The 16,429-nt window shown below is 52.4% G+C and overlaps 1 protein-coding gene across 1 annotated transcript in view; it reads right to left on the bottom strand.

Annotated features, from left to right (window-relative positions):
- LOC128569226 (maestro heat-like repeat-containing protein family member 1) overlaps positions 1-16,429 on the bottom strand; it is a 75,094-nt gene that overhangs the window by 250 nt on the left and 58,415 nt on the right. Inside the window, exons 8-21 of the mRNA XM_053567349.1 lie at positions 16,331-16,429; positions 15,697-15,775; positions 15,042-15,152; positions 13,985-14,058; positions 12,944-13,060; positions 12,711-12,761; positions 11,865-12,009; positions 11,180-11,223; positions 10,400-10,541; positions 9,807-9,859; positions 9,047-9,154; positions 5,205-5,321; positions 1,126-1,248; positions 674-826 (exon numbers count right to left, since the gene is read on the bottom strand). Of these exons, the coding sequence (XP_053423324.1) occupies positions 674-826; positions 1,126-1,248; positions 5,205-5,321; positions 9,047-9,154; positions 9,807-9,859; positions 10,400-10,541; positions 11,180-11,223; positions 11,865-12,009; positions 12,711-12,761; positions 12,944-13,060; positions 13,985-14,058; positions 15,042-15,152; positions 15,697-15,775; positions 16,331-16,429 (1,416 nt within the window). The remainder of the gene's footprint in view (positions 1-673; positions 827-1,125; positions 1,249-5,204; positions 5,322-9,046; positions 9,155-9,806; positions 9,860-10,399; positions 10,542-11,179; positions 11,224-11,864; positions 12,010-12,710; positions 12,762-12,943; positions 13,061-13,984; positions 14,059-15,041; positions 15,153-15,696; positions 15,776-16,330) is intronic.

Below are 16,429 nucleotides of genomic sequence, written 5' to 3'. Positions count from 1 at the left end.
GGATGTCCACCCATATACAATTTGGGGGAATGAGGAGCTGAGCGGCCCAAGGACGTCCCTAGCCCACAGCCCTAAATCTTCCCTCTGAGCATAGCTATAAATGGAGACAGCCTATGGCAGCCCTGTAGGGGAACGGGCCACCCATCTCTTTGGTACCCTCAGGAGTTCCCCCTCCATGGCGCTCTGGCATTAAGGTGGATCTGGCCTCCTTTTCTCTCAAGGTAGCACCTCTCCACTGAGCACATTCTGCCCTGAGCATGGCCAGCTGGGTGGCAGGTGGACTGGGAATGGGAAGGGCGGCTCCCCTGCCCTCAGGCGTACTGGACAGCAGCAGAGGCAGAAAAGGTGTTAGGGTTTGCCTCTGTCTCCCCTGGTACTTGTCCCTGGGGACTAGTTAGGGAATTTAAGCAAAGCTCCTTCCTTCCTAGGAGCCCAAAGGGTGGGCAAGAGTAACCAGGAGGAAGGAGACACTTTGAACAGACCTCAAATGAGTGCACCCTCTGGGGCCAGTTAAAGGTTCAGAGCTGCCAGACTGAGGCTCTGAGGACTGAGGTGGGAGAGGAGGTGACTGGCAGCCCTGCCCCCTGAAGTCCCTTCTCGGTCGCACATCTTCCCACCCAGGGCAGAGGGGCACAGGCGGGGCTGGGGTGCGGGCAGAGGGAGCAGGAAGTACCTTCTTCACAATGCACTCCTGGTAATGCTGCACGGCCAAGGCCAGGATGGTGTCCACAGGGCAGGAGAGGGTGTCCTTGGCCACAGACATCATCATGCCGTAGCTTAGGTAGATGGTGTGGCAGACCAGCCCCCACTCCCTTGGCTGATACTCCTGTAGGGGGAAAGGGGACTTGCCTTCTCCTCCCTCATCCTCCTCCCCTGAGGGGGACCTGGAGGCTCAGAAAGGAGAAGACTGCCCAGAGGGCCTGGGAGGGAAGATGGGCTGTGGATGGGAAGGATTTGGGGGGTGGGGGTGTGTGCTGAAGCTCAGGCATGAGGGAGTAGGGAAAGCGGGGGATGCACTCAATCCGAGGGAGGGGGCATTCTGGGTAGCCAAAGGCCTCAGAGAAGTGCAGGGGAGCCCTCAGGCCTTGTGCGGAATGCCGGCTGCACTCCCAGGGATGCTGTCACCTTGGCCAGTTTGAGGATGGACGACGTGTCCCTGTCAGTGAGTTTAGTGCCGTACACTTCCAGTTCATCCAGAACCACCGCCAGGTGTCCCAGGGACACAACAGCTAGTGCCTTGGCGATGCCCTATAACAAGGACAGCCCATCAGGACATAGCTAAGGGTGAGCTGAGCCCCTGCTGTACTTCCAGAGGCAGGGATCCAGACAAGAAGGGGAGGAAAGGGACACAGAGGGGATTTTGGCCCCTGAGGTCTCAACTCTTTCAAATCCAGATGGAGAAGCAAACATCTGTGTAAGGAGAAATTTACAAAGCAAACGATTCTGAAAGGTGTTAGGAGTTTCTACGATTAAAAAAAAAATCAGAGTCACAGATGTGCATGATCTTGGGAGTCTGGACCCCACATTGCAGAGGAGAGAATTCTTATGTACACCAGGAATTCAGAGAAGGGGTCCGAAGTGGAAATGGGAGAGAAGAACAAAGAAATTTTTTCTCCAACTGAATTCGTCTCTTTTTATCTCTTGGTAATTTCTGCCACAGTCACTACTTCCGTTGTAGGTGATGAAATGTGTTAAGGCTCCACTTCAAGTGTTGGCACTGCTATGAGCATGGTCTCTCCCTTCACTGTAACTCAGAATTAAAACTTCGGATTCCTTTATATTCCAGTCTCAGGAGAGATTTCCACTGTAGAATTTATCTGACGACAGTCTTTTATGCTTTCTAATAGTGGCCTACAACCAGTCTCTAGCTTCTCCACGAACACTACAGGATAGATTTAGTTTAAACGTGTATTAACCTAAAAGGCATTCTCTTGAACGAGTTTAAATGCATTTTATTTTTAAACAACCTACATGACATGTTTTTCCTTAAAAACAATGCCTCCACTCCAAATAAATCAAGGTCGAAATGAATGAAGAGCTCGAGATGACATCAGTGCCATTTGTCTTAAGCCCTGGTGTTGTGTGGGTGACAAGCAGCAGCCAGTTATGACAGGTGATAGATCCAAAGAAATTGCCAAATTTGTTAACATTTTTCCATTTCTAAACCGTCCTTAAAGAAAGTCATATATGGGGTCACACCATGCTCACAGGAGTCCAGGAGAGCAACCGTGCCATCTGGATTCATGTTTTCACCAAGAAAGTACTGGTAGTTTTTGAAATTAGCCAGGAAGTGCTTGATTTGTTCTACAGCCCCTGTCATAAAAGGTTTTACTCTTTCTGGTCTCTGTTCTTCAAGTTTGCCTTTGATTGACTTCATGTAATCTTTGATGGACTGCTTGTAAGCTTCGATTGTGAAGCTGGTTTCCTAAAGTGATGGTTCATGACAATATCAACACCAGGGGTAACTGTGCTTTCAGTACCTTCATCCTCAGGTCCTTCAGTGAAAGTATTTCAACCAATGAGCGAGTCTTCAATGTTACCCTCTGTCCTACTGACCATCTTCCTGTCCACCTCCAGGCATAGGCCATTAGCGATCTCTCAGATCTTGTAAATGTCGGAGAACATCTCATGGTGGCTAATGAGGTCCCTGTAGATAATCATGATGGCGGCTGAAGAAAGAAAGCTGCAGTGCTAGCTTTGCAGGAGCCTGGAGCTTGGAGTGAGCAAGGTGGAGCTGTAGCAGTGCTCGAGGTGTGGGGTGAGGAGAGGAGAGTGAGCAGAAAAGGCCCAGAAGAGCAAATTTGAGGCACATTTTCTGAAGCACTGTGTGGCCAAAAGGACAGAGCTCAGGAGAGGCAAAGGGAAGGCTCCCAGACAGAGTCACTGCTTCTGATCCCGGAGGACAGAGATCAGCAAGGACTCGGACCACTCGGGCAGGTGAAACAAGGGGCCTGTTTGGGGTGGGGAGGGGGGGAGAGTTCTGGGTGTGTCCTGAGGACACCTCAGTAAAAATGTCCTCAGTGGCTGGCAGATTGAAGTTGGGGTTCCAAGTGTGAATGTGGGAATATACAGATGACTTAGCAGGAGCCAGAAGAACAAAGGATAGTGGGGATGTGCACATCCCTGATTGGATCAGTCTATAACTCAAACCCGATGCATGGCAGGCTCTGGTGACTTGTTAGTCTGCACTGTCTGTGCCTAGAGCTCCCCGTACCAGGGGAGCTGAGCTTGGTACTACAGGAAAGCCCATGGCAGAGACGCAGGCTCTAGGTATTTGCAACCAGACTGTGTTCTTCCCGCATGAAGCCTCTGCACCAAGAGGAGGCAGCATGGGGATAATGGGGATGGCAGTAGTGGCCCAGGACACATGTCCTCACAGAGAGGGAGAGGTGCTCATGGGACCAAGAGACTTTTGGCCTTTCAGTAGGTCAGGGGAAGGTTTTGCCTAGTTAGGAAGTGAGTACCAGCACAGTGTTGGAAAGGGCCCTATTCTGCCCTGACTTCTCCTGCCCTTCCTTAGCCGCAGGTTTCCACTTATTCCAGTTGTCACCATCACAATAGCTCCCCCATCAGTGCTGAGTCTGTGCCAGCCTCACATAGGCTATCTCATTGATCCTTGCATTAAAAGGCTTTGGGGAGATATCATCATCTCCATGTTGTAGCCAGTGAAAACATAATGGTTCGCAAGTCTGGACATCCAGCCTGATCTCAGCTCCAGGTGACAAGGACATCTCCACCCAGTGTCACCCAACCCATACAGTCTAAAACAGCATCATCTTCCTGCCCACCATTCTTTCTGTGTTCTTTGTCTCAGGGAAGGATAAAAATTGTTCTTCCACTTGAAAACACAGCAACCCAGGGCCCATCCCCGAATCCCCTGTTTCTCATATCGTTCTTTCTGTGTGCAGCCTGACCTTAAGTGATGGCACAAGAGCCACTTTCACTTCCCTGGCTCAGAAGCCTGCACTCCAGTCCACGCAGAACTGGAGTGTTCTCCGGATCCATTCCAAAAGTCATCGCTCTTCAGTGTTGGCCCGGAACGTCACTGACAAGTGAGAATACCTGTTTCCCTCCTTCTCCTACACTAGCTGGATCCTGCTCAAGAAGCTGTTTGTCTCAGTAACACCACCCCAGCCCCACAGCCTTCAGTCAGACTCTTTTGTGCAGTGAGGGGTTTTCCCCAGTCTGTGACTTGTCTCCCCAGTGACACTCTCTGCTACCTGGGCTCAGGACAAAGCTGATGATAACCATTATGGACAGGGAGGGTTCTCTGAGGAGCCCTGGAGAAGGGAAGAAGGAGGACCTTGCTCTCATCTCCACCCCCAGCCAACACCGAGCAAGGGCTGTGCCGGGTGTTGTTCTAAGTCCCCTTACACTTGTCACCCTCTGAACTGCCCTCGGACACCCACATCGTCTGTGGTATTCCCACAATACACAAGTGAATCTAGTCATGAGGAACCAAGAGACACACCAGGAGAAATGTTCTACAAAGTAAATGGTGGGTACTTGAAAATGGAAAGATCATAAAAGATGAAGACTGAGGAACTGCTCCAGGCTGACAGTGATTGAAGAGAAAGGACAACTGAATGCACTGTTGGATTGCCAAGTTCATCCTGGACCAGGAAAAGCAGTTTTTCATTTGCGCTAGAAAATATTGCTTGGAAACCTGGGAATTTTCAAATCAGCTCTACACATTCCAGAACGGCGCCATAGCGATGTTAATGTCTCGATTTCAGTCACTTTCCCGAGGTTATGAGAGAGAATACTTTACTTTTTGTAAACCCCCGCTGCCATAGTTAGAGGTAAATGAGTTCCATGGCTGCAACCTCCAGGATCAAGTCATAAAAGAAACAATAACAGGAACACAAGTGGAGAGAGAGAAGGACGATGCACTCGTGGGACAAGTTAAGATTTGGGGAAGGGCTACAGAAATTCTTTGTACTGTTTTTTGGTTTTGTTTTTTGTAACTTTTACCTCTGAGAGTGAAATAAAAAGCTTTTCAGAAAATACTCTATGACGAAGGCCCAGAGGAGGAAACAGGGGCACGCACGGGTTCAGGAAAACCCCCAAGGCACGGCAAGTAAGTGGCAGACCTGAGATTCCAACCCAGGGGTTCTGGCTTGCCAGATCCCAGCTCTTGGCCACTTGGCCATCCTGATTCTAAAACTCATGGCGTCCACCTCTGCCAGGGTCCTCCGCCTTACCTCCCTCTCTTCCGGCTCCTCCTGGGAGGTGTTTAGCATGGCAGGCAGCATCTTCTGTACCAGTTTCAGATTCCTTGAGGTCCGCAGGGTGAAGCCAAATAATCTGTACAGGAAAGCCTAGGACGGTAGGAGGGCAAGATCAGCCACAGTGTGCGGTGAGTCCGGGGAAGCTGAGGGGGGCCCTTCCCAGCATCCCCCTCTAAACCAGGCACCCCGGTCTCTCTGAGGACTGGATCAGGCACAATCTGACGGGGCAGGGGCTCACTCCAAAGGGAAGGAAACACTGCATTCCTGCCTCCTCAGCCTCTTTGGGAGAGGCCTCCTAGCCTTAGGAAGCTTCCCTGATCTATACGCTGCCCACTTCCTGCCATAAATAGAAACAGGTCCTCACATCTGCATAATGTGAAAATCAGAACTGTGTGGTCCCACAGGTACATCTCTCTCCTCTTCCTGTCTCCGTCCCCTCAGTGACATGGCCTCTGTCCTTGCTGAGATGCTGGGGCCCTGCCTATCTCCTACTACCCAGAGGGATGTGCTGGTCCAGGCTCACACCTTGGGGCCCAGCATTTCCTGAATTCTCCATGTGATTCCCTCTCCCTGAACTCTGCAAGACGCCGTGTCACTCACAGGTCAGATGCTGCCTCGTGAGCCTTCCCTGAGCTCCTAAGTTACTCTCGGGTGCACCACACTATTCTCTCCCTCAGAGATCTTGTTTCTGTGCCTGCCGGGGGGGGTTCCTGGCTCTCCCCACCCCTGCATCTCTGAGCAGATAAGAGCTCAGAGTAGCTTCTCAGAGCCACCTAGAGCAGGCCTGACATAGCAAGCACACAGAACGTCCCAAGGGGTGGACAGATGTCTGACTTCTCTCCGTTCACCCCCAAACCCCTGAGAGTACAATTCCCCCACACTGGCAGACGCCCTTGGTGCTGTGCCCAGGCCCAAGGCTCCCTTCCTTCTGGCTAGCTGCTGCCTTCTCCAGCACGGCCCCAGCTTCATCGCAGCCTCCTTGTCTGGAGGTGCCTGGGAGCTACATTTCCGCCCTCTCCCCTCCTTTCCCCAGACCAACCATGGACACCAGGGACAGGCAGGTCGGGGTGCGGGTGGTATAAAAGCTCCCTCACTAGGCTCAGGTCAGGAGAGGCTGGTGCAATTGACCTGCAGTGCTCCCCTGGACTCAGATCACAGCCTGGCTCAGCTTCTCCCCTTCCCTGCGTCCTTCACACTCCAGCTTCTCCGAGGGTGCTCGCATCTCCACCTCAGCCTCTGAAGCTACAATATCTGACCTAAAGCAATTACTTCTCTGCTTGGCTGGCAACTTACTGTTTGTCTTCCCAGATGGATTAACTCCTGCCCAGGGGGATCCATCTCCCCAGCAAGCCCTGGATGTCGGAGTTTCCCAGAACGCTAGAGTTTCAGGGCTAACGCCGGGAGCATCTTGTGTAAGCCAAGGTGGATGAGCACATCTGTGAAAGCTGCCCTCTCCAGCCCCACGGAGAGGCAAGGGGCAGCTCCCTGTGACTTTGATTCGTCTATTCCCTCAGGCACACAAGGGCCTCCCGAGGCCAGGGTCTGGTCTTTTTGTGATGCCCAGAGCCCAGGACAGGGCCTGCTGAGCTGTGGGTGCTCAGTGCACATTTCCAACCAGGCGGTTGTGGGTGAGGATCCCTGCTTGCTTTCGTTTGTATTCCAAATAGACCCCCACAAAGCCCTGCACACAGTAGGTGTTCATTCATACTTGTTTGTGATTGAGGAGCAAACTGCCAGTCCTAGAAAGGAGGGCTCTGATCTGGAGCCTCTTCCTAAGCCCAGATAAAGTGCTGCTCAGTGACTGATAAACAAGATTAGCAAAGGAGAAACCCAGATTCAAGTGCCAGTCCTACCACACACCTGCTCAAGACACTAACTTCCCCTGGATTCTGTTTTCTCACCATTGACATAAGGATAGTAGCAGTGACAGGTGCATTTAGCTTCCTGAGTTTACAAAGTGCCGGCACAGGGATCCTAGTGTTCTATCCTCATTAGCTTCCTTGGGATGTGTGGCCATTTTTCTCTCTTCCCAAGTGAGGGAACTGAGACATCAGGACACTTGCCGTGCAGAGCACATGAAGCAGCTGGAGGGGGCCCAGGCCTTCCCTCCTCAGCCCATGAGCTGTGAGAGAGAAGCTCCCAAGCTTCTGACTCCGCTCTGGACCCTGACAGAAGGCACGGGCCTAAGATGAAGGAGGCCTCCCTATTCAATAAATGGTGTTGGGAGAATTGGATGTCTGCGTGTAAAAGACTGAAACTGGACCCACACCTTTCCCCACTCACAAAAATTGATTCAAGATGGATAAAGGACTTAAATTTAAGGCACGAAACAATAAAAATCCTCAAAGAAAGCATAGGAAAAACACTGGAAGATATTGGCCTGGGGGAAGACTTCATGAAGAAGACTGCCATGGCAATTGCAACAACAACAAAAATAAACAAATGGGACTTCATTAAACTGAAAAGCTTCTGTACAGCTAAGGTGACGATAACCAAAGCAAAGAGACAACCCACACAATGGGAAAGGATATTTGCATATTTTCAATCAGACAAAAGCTTGATAACCAGGATCTATAGAGAACTCAAATTAATCCACGTGAAAAAAGCCAACAATCCCCTATATCAATGGGCAAGAGACATGAATAGAACTTTCTCTAAAGACGACAGACGAATGGCTAACAAACACATGAAAAAATGTTCATCATCTCTATATATTAGAGAAATGCAAATCAAAACATCCCTGAGATATCATCTAACCCCAGAGAGAATGGCCCACATCACAAAATCTCAAAACTGCAGATGCTGGCGTGGATGTGGAGAGAAGGGAACACTTTTACACTGCTGGTGGGACTGCAAACTAGTACAACCTTTCTGGAAGGAAGTATGGAGAAACCTCAAAGCACTCAACCTAGACCTCCCATTCGATCCTGCAATCCCATTACTGGGCATCTACCCAGAAGGAAAAAAATCCTTTTATCATAAGGACACTTGTACTAGACTGTTTATTGCAGCTCAATTTACAATCGCCAAAATGTGGAAACAGCCTAAATGCCCACCAACCCAGGAATGGATTAACAAGCTGTGGTATATGTATACCATGGAATACTATTCAGCCATTAAAAAAAATGGAGACTTTACATCCTTCGTATTAACCTGGATGGAAGTGGAAGACATTATTCTTAGTAAAGCATCACAAGAATGGAGAAGCATGAATCCTATGTACTCAATCTTGATATGAGGACAATTAATGACAATTAAGGTTATGGGGGGGGAAGCAGAAAGAGAGAGGGAGGGAGTGGGGTGGGGCCTTAGTGTGTGTCACACTTTATGGGGGCAAGACATGATTGCAAGAGGGACTTTACCTAACAATTGCAATCAGTGTAACTGGCTTATTGTACCCTCAATGAATCCCCAACAATAAAAAAAAGAGAAAAAAAAAAAAAGATGAAGGAGGCCTTCAAATACTGTGGGAACAAACCTGCTCAGATCTGACTTGGACCATAATCTTTTCACGGCAACCAAGCGCCAGCTCCCCTCTGTTACATGCTAGTTGGGGAACCAGTTAGGACAAAAGATGGGGAGTGCTTGAAGAAGCCTGAATACCACCCATCTGACACTCTCCATCTTACTTTGGCTCCTGGTGAGCCTCCCAGCTCGCTGTCCTCCCATCCCTCAATTCCTCATGGTATAGGGACACTAGTGTGCTCTTCCCTCATGGCCTGTCCTCATGAGCACATCCCAAGCCCTTCTCCCCAGCACCCTCCACCACCCTCTACTCCAGCATCCCTTCTCCCCAGCCACACGCTCAGACCCACCTTCTGCTCTTCCTCGTCCCTGCCATCCTGTGTCCTCTCCAGGATGGTCAGTGTGAATTCCTCCAGCCAGTGGACATCCTCGATGGCCAGCAATGACTGGCTGGAAAACTGAGAAAGATGAAGGGAGAAGGGATCACACACAACAGCAGAGGGCTTTCTGTCCACAGAAGTGGGACATGAGACTAGCGAGTGGCAGGGTTGTTATCTGGAAAGAGGAGCAAAGAGCTCCAGAAATGGGGAAGAGCTGAAATACACAGGGGGCAGGGGCTGGTCAGGACAGAGAATGACAGCTCAGTGAAAGGAAGGTAATGTCACCTCATGTGGACCAACAACCCTTTCCCTTTTAAGCCCCTCCCTTATTCTCCCATTTGCTTCTGGATGATAGGAGTAAATATTCCCATTTTACAAATGGGGAAGCTGAGATGTGGAAGGGCAAAACTGCTTGCCAAAGGACACCCCTAAGCGGGGGGGGAGATTCTTCCCTTCCTGTCGAAGGAGGAATCTCGAGAGCATGGAGGGGGCTGAGGTTGAGGGCAGAGCCTGAGCCCTCAACTAAGGCTTGAATCGGAGGGCTTTGCCCTCCCACAGTTTTCCTCTGTGCTGCAGGCACCAGGAAACCAGGGTGCCTGGAAGGAGGTTCCTAGGCTCAGGGAGGTCCCTTGATGGGGTCCTCTGCCACTGGGGGTCCCAGGGCCTTGCTTCCAACTGGACTGTAGAAAGGGTGCCATGTTGGGGGTGACTGGTCTTGGGGGCGGCTCACCTGGAGCAGCCTGGCCTCCCACGCGTCCTGATCCAGGCATCTCTCTGTGTGCTCTGTGACAGGAGACAAAGATTGCTGACCACCAGACCCGAGATTCCAGCAAGAAAAGAGCCCACAATGGACACTCGGCTGGGCCCGAGAGTCCAGCGTCTCATCTCGATCTCACCATAGTTCTGCATCATAACTACAGTCCCCACTCAGAGGCTCCAAGGCCTGAGTAGCCGTCATAGACCAAACACGCACAGCTGGCCGGTGTCCAAGTGAGGATTCCTAGCTGGGTCTGTCTGGTCCTGAGGCCCACGTTCCACCCTGATCCTCCACCCACAGGAAGGGGCGGCAGGTGGTCTGAGAATTCTGGAGCCTCAGAGCTCTGGCCTGCATGTGAGCCCAGGTGACTGCAGGGCTCAGGGCGGGCCCCATCCAGACAGCACCCAGAGGCACAGAGGGCAGGTCCCAGATCTGCTCATCCCTGTAAGTTGCACCCTCTAACTTCTGACATCCATCCTGGGACTCCCACCCTAGGGACACTCCCACCCTTCTGGAGTCGGCCCCACTGCCCAGCTCTGTCCTTCCACCTGCCAGGATGCCCTCACCATACAGCATCTCCAGCATCTCGGGGATCTCCTTCTCCCACAGTGGGCCCACACTTTCGTGCATGGCCGTATTCAGGGTGAGGAGGAGCCGCAGGGCGCTGACTCCAAACCTGTCTCCCCTGTAGGGCTTCAGGGCGCACAGCTGGGAAACAGCAGCACACAGGGATGGACGGAGGGATTTGAGGGAAGGAATGAAGAACATTAGAACAAACCCACAGAGCGGTGCAGCTGACGCTCAGCCCTCTCGTTCTTTTCCACTGTGGAACATGTTCCCTCACAAGCCCTCAGGTGCCACCTCATCTGTGATGCCGTACATGGTGTGGGAGGACGGGCAGCCTTTGTGCTGCTGAGACTCCACTTTCCCCCATGGGTTCCTCCATGAGTGTGCTCTTCACACTTTACTCTGGGTGGTGAGATCATCCCCAATGTGACCTCACTCAATGACACTGAGGACACCTCATAGGCATTTACAAGGGTGGTCTATGCCTTATCTGTCCATGTGCTCATAATGTCTATTATAGGAACTGAAAAAGCACTTGCTGGTACTTGTTTACAGAGACACTGACAGGGAGGCCACACAGGAGATGGTCAGGCCTTCCAGTCTCCCATTTCTCCCTGATCCCAGTCCAACCCTGGTGCCCAGTGCTTTCCTCTAAGCCCTTTGGAAGTCCTTGCCCCAACACCTTCTTCTACACCCAGGGTAACGAGCAGGACTCAGCTGATGTGGAATGATCCGGAGTTGGACGGACAGATGGAGATGTCTATCCCAGCATCACTTACCACAAGATGGATGAGGAGGCCCTGTGGGGAGATGAGCTCAAATGCTACAACAAAGAGAGGATAAAAGAACAGGACAGGGTCAGGGCAAGCTCTGGGGCCACCTCCAGCCCCCCACCACAGCCCCAGCTCAGGACTTCCGAGGAGGAGAAAAGGCAAGATGGAGAAGGCGCTGCTGTGCCAGGGCCTGGAATTTATCCACTCAGCCTAAAACACAAACCACTGCCATTGCAGCTTATAGAATAAACAAACACCAAGTTGGAATGGACACCCTCACCTCATCCGTCAACCCCCGGGATGAGAGGTCAGGGTGGGTGTGTGAAGAGTGAGGCGGAACTGAGGCAGAGGAGGAACAAGAAGAGGGAGGTCTGTGTGCCCATGACGGTGTGTTTACCACCCCTGGGCTCTGGGCTTTGAAAATGGGGAGCAAAGGGCAGAGGACCTTGTGTGTGGCTGCTGTGTTAATGACAGGGTGAGGGCAGATGGGCTCAAGCTTTGACCCTAACCTTTCATCTTCCTCCCCAATCTAGGACCAGATGTCGTCTTTAGCCTCACTACACCACTGACCCTCACTTTAGCCTCACTACACCACTACATACATCACAAGGTCTCAGACTGTGCTCACCCCCATACCTGGAGCCTGGAGCTTAAAAGGCCACCGCCCCATGAATGTTCCCCCTGCACTCACTTCTGTGGTGGATTCTGCTGATGTCGGGGGTCTTGCCCTGGGCCTGGGCCCTCAGAGCCACCTCCGTGGCACTCTCACTCAGCACCACGAAGGCCGAGGTGTGGTCGGGCTCACATATCAGGCTGAGCAGCTCAGGCAAGGGCACCTGGAAGGGGACATGCCAGGGCTTCAGTGACAACCCCTCATCAGCCCCATCACCTGTCCTCCAACCCATGGCATAGATGCCTTTTGTGGCGGGGCCTGTGAGGCCTGTAGACAAGGCTGCTCTCCCCCAGGCCTTCCCATTGTCTCTGTTTGTGTCTCAGCCTCTCTCTCCTGTCACCCATATTGGTAAAATGTCACCACAGTCCTTGTTAAAATGACATCAGAAAGGATTCAGTAAGATAGAGGGCCTTCCTGAAATTTGGAATTGTGTTCACTGGAGAACATTCCAGAGGCAGAGGAAAGGTGAGAGATCTGGAGACAGAAGTTGCTGAGAGGGAATGGGGATGCTGCAGGGAGGAGGGGCCCTCCCCGCTGTACCCTTATGGCCCTCTTGCCCACATGTCCACTGCCCGGCAGTCAGCTCCCAGGAGCCCTCAGGAATACTTGGAGGCTGCTGTGAGCACCTTCCCCTTTCACACAGAAGGAGGAAGTGCAGCCCTCAGAGCAACTCGCTCAAGATGTCACAGCCAGACCCCTACAGAGGGACTGAGACTTGGGACATCGGGTCTTCAGACTTACACAAGGAGACGGAGATGGGCAGATGGAGGGAAGGGAGAGGAAGGCAGTCTGGGGGTTAGAGGAGTGGGCTGGGAGACAGGGGAGCAGGACATGGGCGGCCTCTTTGACCCCAGCTGTTTGTACCATCTGCAGGATCTTTAAACACATGCTTCGGCAGCATATGTCCTCTTCATTCTGGAGAAAGGACGAAAGAACAAAGATCCGAAAGCAAGGCCAGCTGACTCTCCTGGGTCAAGGCCAACCCCTCCCATCCTGCCAGCCCAGCCCTTGGCACTCTGTTCCTCACCCTGCCCTTTCTCTCTGCCCTCCCCCGAGGCTGGCTCCCTCCCTTGACCCTCAGGGCTGGCCCCACTCACTGATGGGTCTGCCATGATGATACTGAGGACATAGTCCATAACAACGCCACCTTGAGTAAGGTCCAGGTATCGATGGTGGCCCAGCACCTCAAGGAATCTCAGGAGAGCCACACGCACCTGTGGGGTCACAGACTGTCATATGCAAGACAGCAAGGGACCTCAGGGAGGCCATCTGACCTCTCGGGCTGCAAGTGAGGACACGGAGCACCTCAGCAGCTTAGAGAGGTCTTTGGGGGGAACATGGTCTCGCGGTTCCAAGTCCACTATGACTCTTCAGTGAACCCTGTGGCCATGCCAGGGCTCCATCACTGAACCTGACCACTTCTGGAGTTCTGACTGACATCAGCTCCCAATACCTACCTGGAGAACTCCTAGCACTGAGCTTATCCACCCTATGTGTCCTCAGAGATACCTGGGCAGGGGAAAACCTGAGTCCAGGAAAGGCCCCGTGTTCTGGGCTTTCTTAATCAAGCCAGGAACAAATCCTGCAATTCCTGAGGGCCCACTCTCTACATGAGCCTTCTGTGGACTGGGGCCGTGTCTTTCAGGATGACACCACTCCCCTACATTTAGTGCTCAGAGCCAATGTGCCCTGTTCTCTCCCTACACTGTCCTGCAGCATCCGAGCTGGGAGTCTCTGCTGCCTCCAATCCTGGCTGTAAAGCTTGTACAAAGCACAGCTGCTCAGACCCCACTCTAGGACATGATGCTGAGGCATTTGCGCCCTCTACAAACTGAGTTCTCAGGGCACCGATCAGTACTATTTGCAGCTCCATGGCTCCTAGAGGACAGCACAATGCTGCCCTGAGGAAAGGCTTCATAGGAGGCACGTTGGAGACAACTATCTGCTTAGTGGCCTCGTCCTGGGCTTTGAAAAACCCAGTAGTTTCCCAAGGGCAAGGGCCTGAGATTGGAATTGGCTTGGGTAGGGTGCCCTCCCTTCATCCTCTTTTACCAACCCCCTCTCAAGGGACCATGAAGTGGACCTCAAGGTCTCAGAATGCAATGACCCTCCCAGTGCAAACACAGCCCCCGGCTCACTGGTCTTTGGTCCTTCTCAATCACTGATAGGATGGAGTCCATCACCTCCGTCTTCAGCTCCTCTGTCAGGGGCACTAGAGAAAACACAGATGTGCAGCAGGAGGGCAGCTTCCTCTGTCCTCCTCTCTTGTTTCAGGAGACATAGGAGGACGGACAGGTGGGAGATCCAGGTGCAGCCCTAGTTTTCAAAGGCCAGGCTGCATCTTCAGAGGTGTCAGCCACCCTTCCTCCTTCCAACTGCATGGAAATTGACCAGCCAAGATGGAGAAATGCCCTGAGACAGTCCTTTCACCAAGCTGGCCCTGGAGCCCCAGCATGCCAGTCTCCATGACTACCCACACAAACGTCCTCTCAGGCAATCCGCCCTCCCACCCTCTGTGCACATCAGCCTGTAGGACGTGGCCTTGCCCTTTCTCACCGTGAGCGCCCTTGGGGATTGCCTCCTGCCCTGTCTGTGGTCCACCCCTTTGTGAAGCCCGACCCAGCCTCTGATGGATCCCTTTCTGCATTCCTGCCCACTGTCACTGGGCACCGGTGGAAGCTACTCAGTGCACATGGCCTGGCTTCGTTTCCACAGAAACAGTCTCCCTCTTCCCTGCCCACCAGAGAGCTCGTAGAGAACAGGGACCAAGTCCTCCTTATGTGTTTTCTCAGTGCCCAGCCCTGTGTCCAGCACAGAGTGGGTGTGCAAAATAAGTGCTTGCCTGGAGGTGACACCTGCTGTTCATTAAAAGAGTCAGAGATAAACCGCAATCAAGCAGCCTGCGTGACAGGCGCTGTTCTCAGCACACATGCACCTGTGTGCTCACTAAACCCCCACAGGCAGCTAATATTTTAACTCCCAGTTTTCAAATGGGTACACAGAGGCACAGACTGAAAGGGACTTGCTCAAGCTTGCCCAACTGGTAAGAGGCAAAGCCAGTATTTGGACTCACAGAGTTTACTTTAAGTTTCAAACAGTGGTTTTAATTACAAGGCTGCACTGCATCTCAGAGAAAGGAAATGCCCCTGGAAAGAACAAGCCCAGGAGCCCCAGGGCTGCAGCCCTTCCACTCACCTCCAGGCACCACCACCCTGAAGGCCTCAAGGGCAGACATAGCTGTTCTTTCATCTGCAGATTTCACTGCTTCCTTAAGAAGCTGGAACACAGGATCCCTGCTTAACTGGCCTACCAGAAAGGTGTGAAGAGAAGAGAATCATGGGGTGTAGGCAGCAGGCCATAAGATGGAGTAAATCAGGCTCACAGCAAACCAGTAATGCTGGGCGGGATAAACCAGGGTCCAGCAGGATGGAGAAAAGGAGGAGGAAGACAGAGAAGCGCAGTTTGTGCGGCATTTCCCGTGTGTCAGGGGTGCTGCTGAAAGCTTTTCCTGAGCTAGGCCTTGGCGCCCCTCCCCTGCCCCCCACGTGCCTTGCCCTAGGCCAGCCCCTGCTCAGAGTGCCAATGACATTGTCTCCTTTCTGAGCTGGGAATCCCCACAGAAGAAAGGGAAAATGGGGCAGGGGCCAGCCAATGCCTGTTCCCTTTCAGATCATTTCATTTTAGGCAAAGCTCTCAGGAATTCCTCAGCTTCTGGTCTAGAAGGATGAAACCCTCCCTGGAGAACTCCCGCCTCCCTCTGGTCCAGGAACAGACAAAAGTGGTCCTGATTGTACACACACATGTTTTTGCACACACACACACCTGGGGACAGGCAAAGGTGCTCACTTACTCAGGGAGTAGAAAGCTCTCTGGGCTAGGCTGTGGCTCTGTAAAGAGACAGCTGGGGGCTCTCTGTCATCATCACGCATCTGTGGGGAGACCAAGGCCATCAGTCCTGGAGAACTGAAATCAGGGCCCCTTGGAGTGACTGAGGAGACTGGGGCATGAAATCATGACAAGTGTGGTGCCGAGTTATGAGGCAAACAGGAAAACAGGACCCTGGAACCCTCCTCCCCTCCCCACAGGGAGAAAGATAGTGGCTAACAAATCAAATACAAGGGTCTCCCCCTTTTGCAAAATGTCACTAGTCCATTTCCACTCCACACCACAGAAGCCCTGGCATTTCCCATTGGCTGACAGAGCAGCTGAAACCTCCTCCCCTTTCCCAGAGTTTCAGGGGAGCAACAAAGGCCTTTCACCCCAGGACAAATACAGGGTGTGTCCAATTGACCATAAAGATTCCTCTTTGCGTCCAGAATCCAGGAACCTGCCTGTTCCAGGAGAGCCTGAGGTTGTACAGCTAAGGTCGCCATGTGAAAGACTCCTGTGCTGGGCGCAGGGGGTGACCTACTCTGGGGAAGCCATCCTCTCCAAAGCAGAGGGAAAGGGTGAGCCCAGGACGCTCCTAGCAGCAGGGCACTCACCTGCTCTAGCAGGATGGCAGCAACATTCCGTGCCTGGGACCTCAGCAAGGTATCTCCTTGTCTCCTATGGTAGAGTTCCTCCAGAACGTGGCAGAGACA

This window comes from Nycticebus coucang, chromosome 17 (genome assembly GCF_027406575.1).
Source record: "Nycticebus coucang isolate mNycCou1 chromosome 17, mNycCou1.pri, whole genome shotgun sequence".
NCBI lineage: Eukaryota > Metazoa > Chordata > Mammalia > Primates > Lorisidae > Nycticebus > Nycticebus coucang.
The sequence above is the reverse complement of the archived record's forward strand: the minus strand, read 5'-3'. Positions and strand labels throughout refer to the sequence as shown.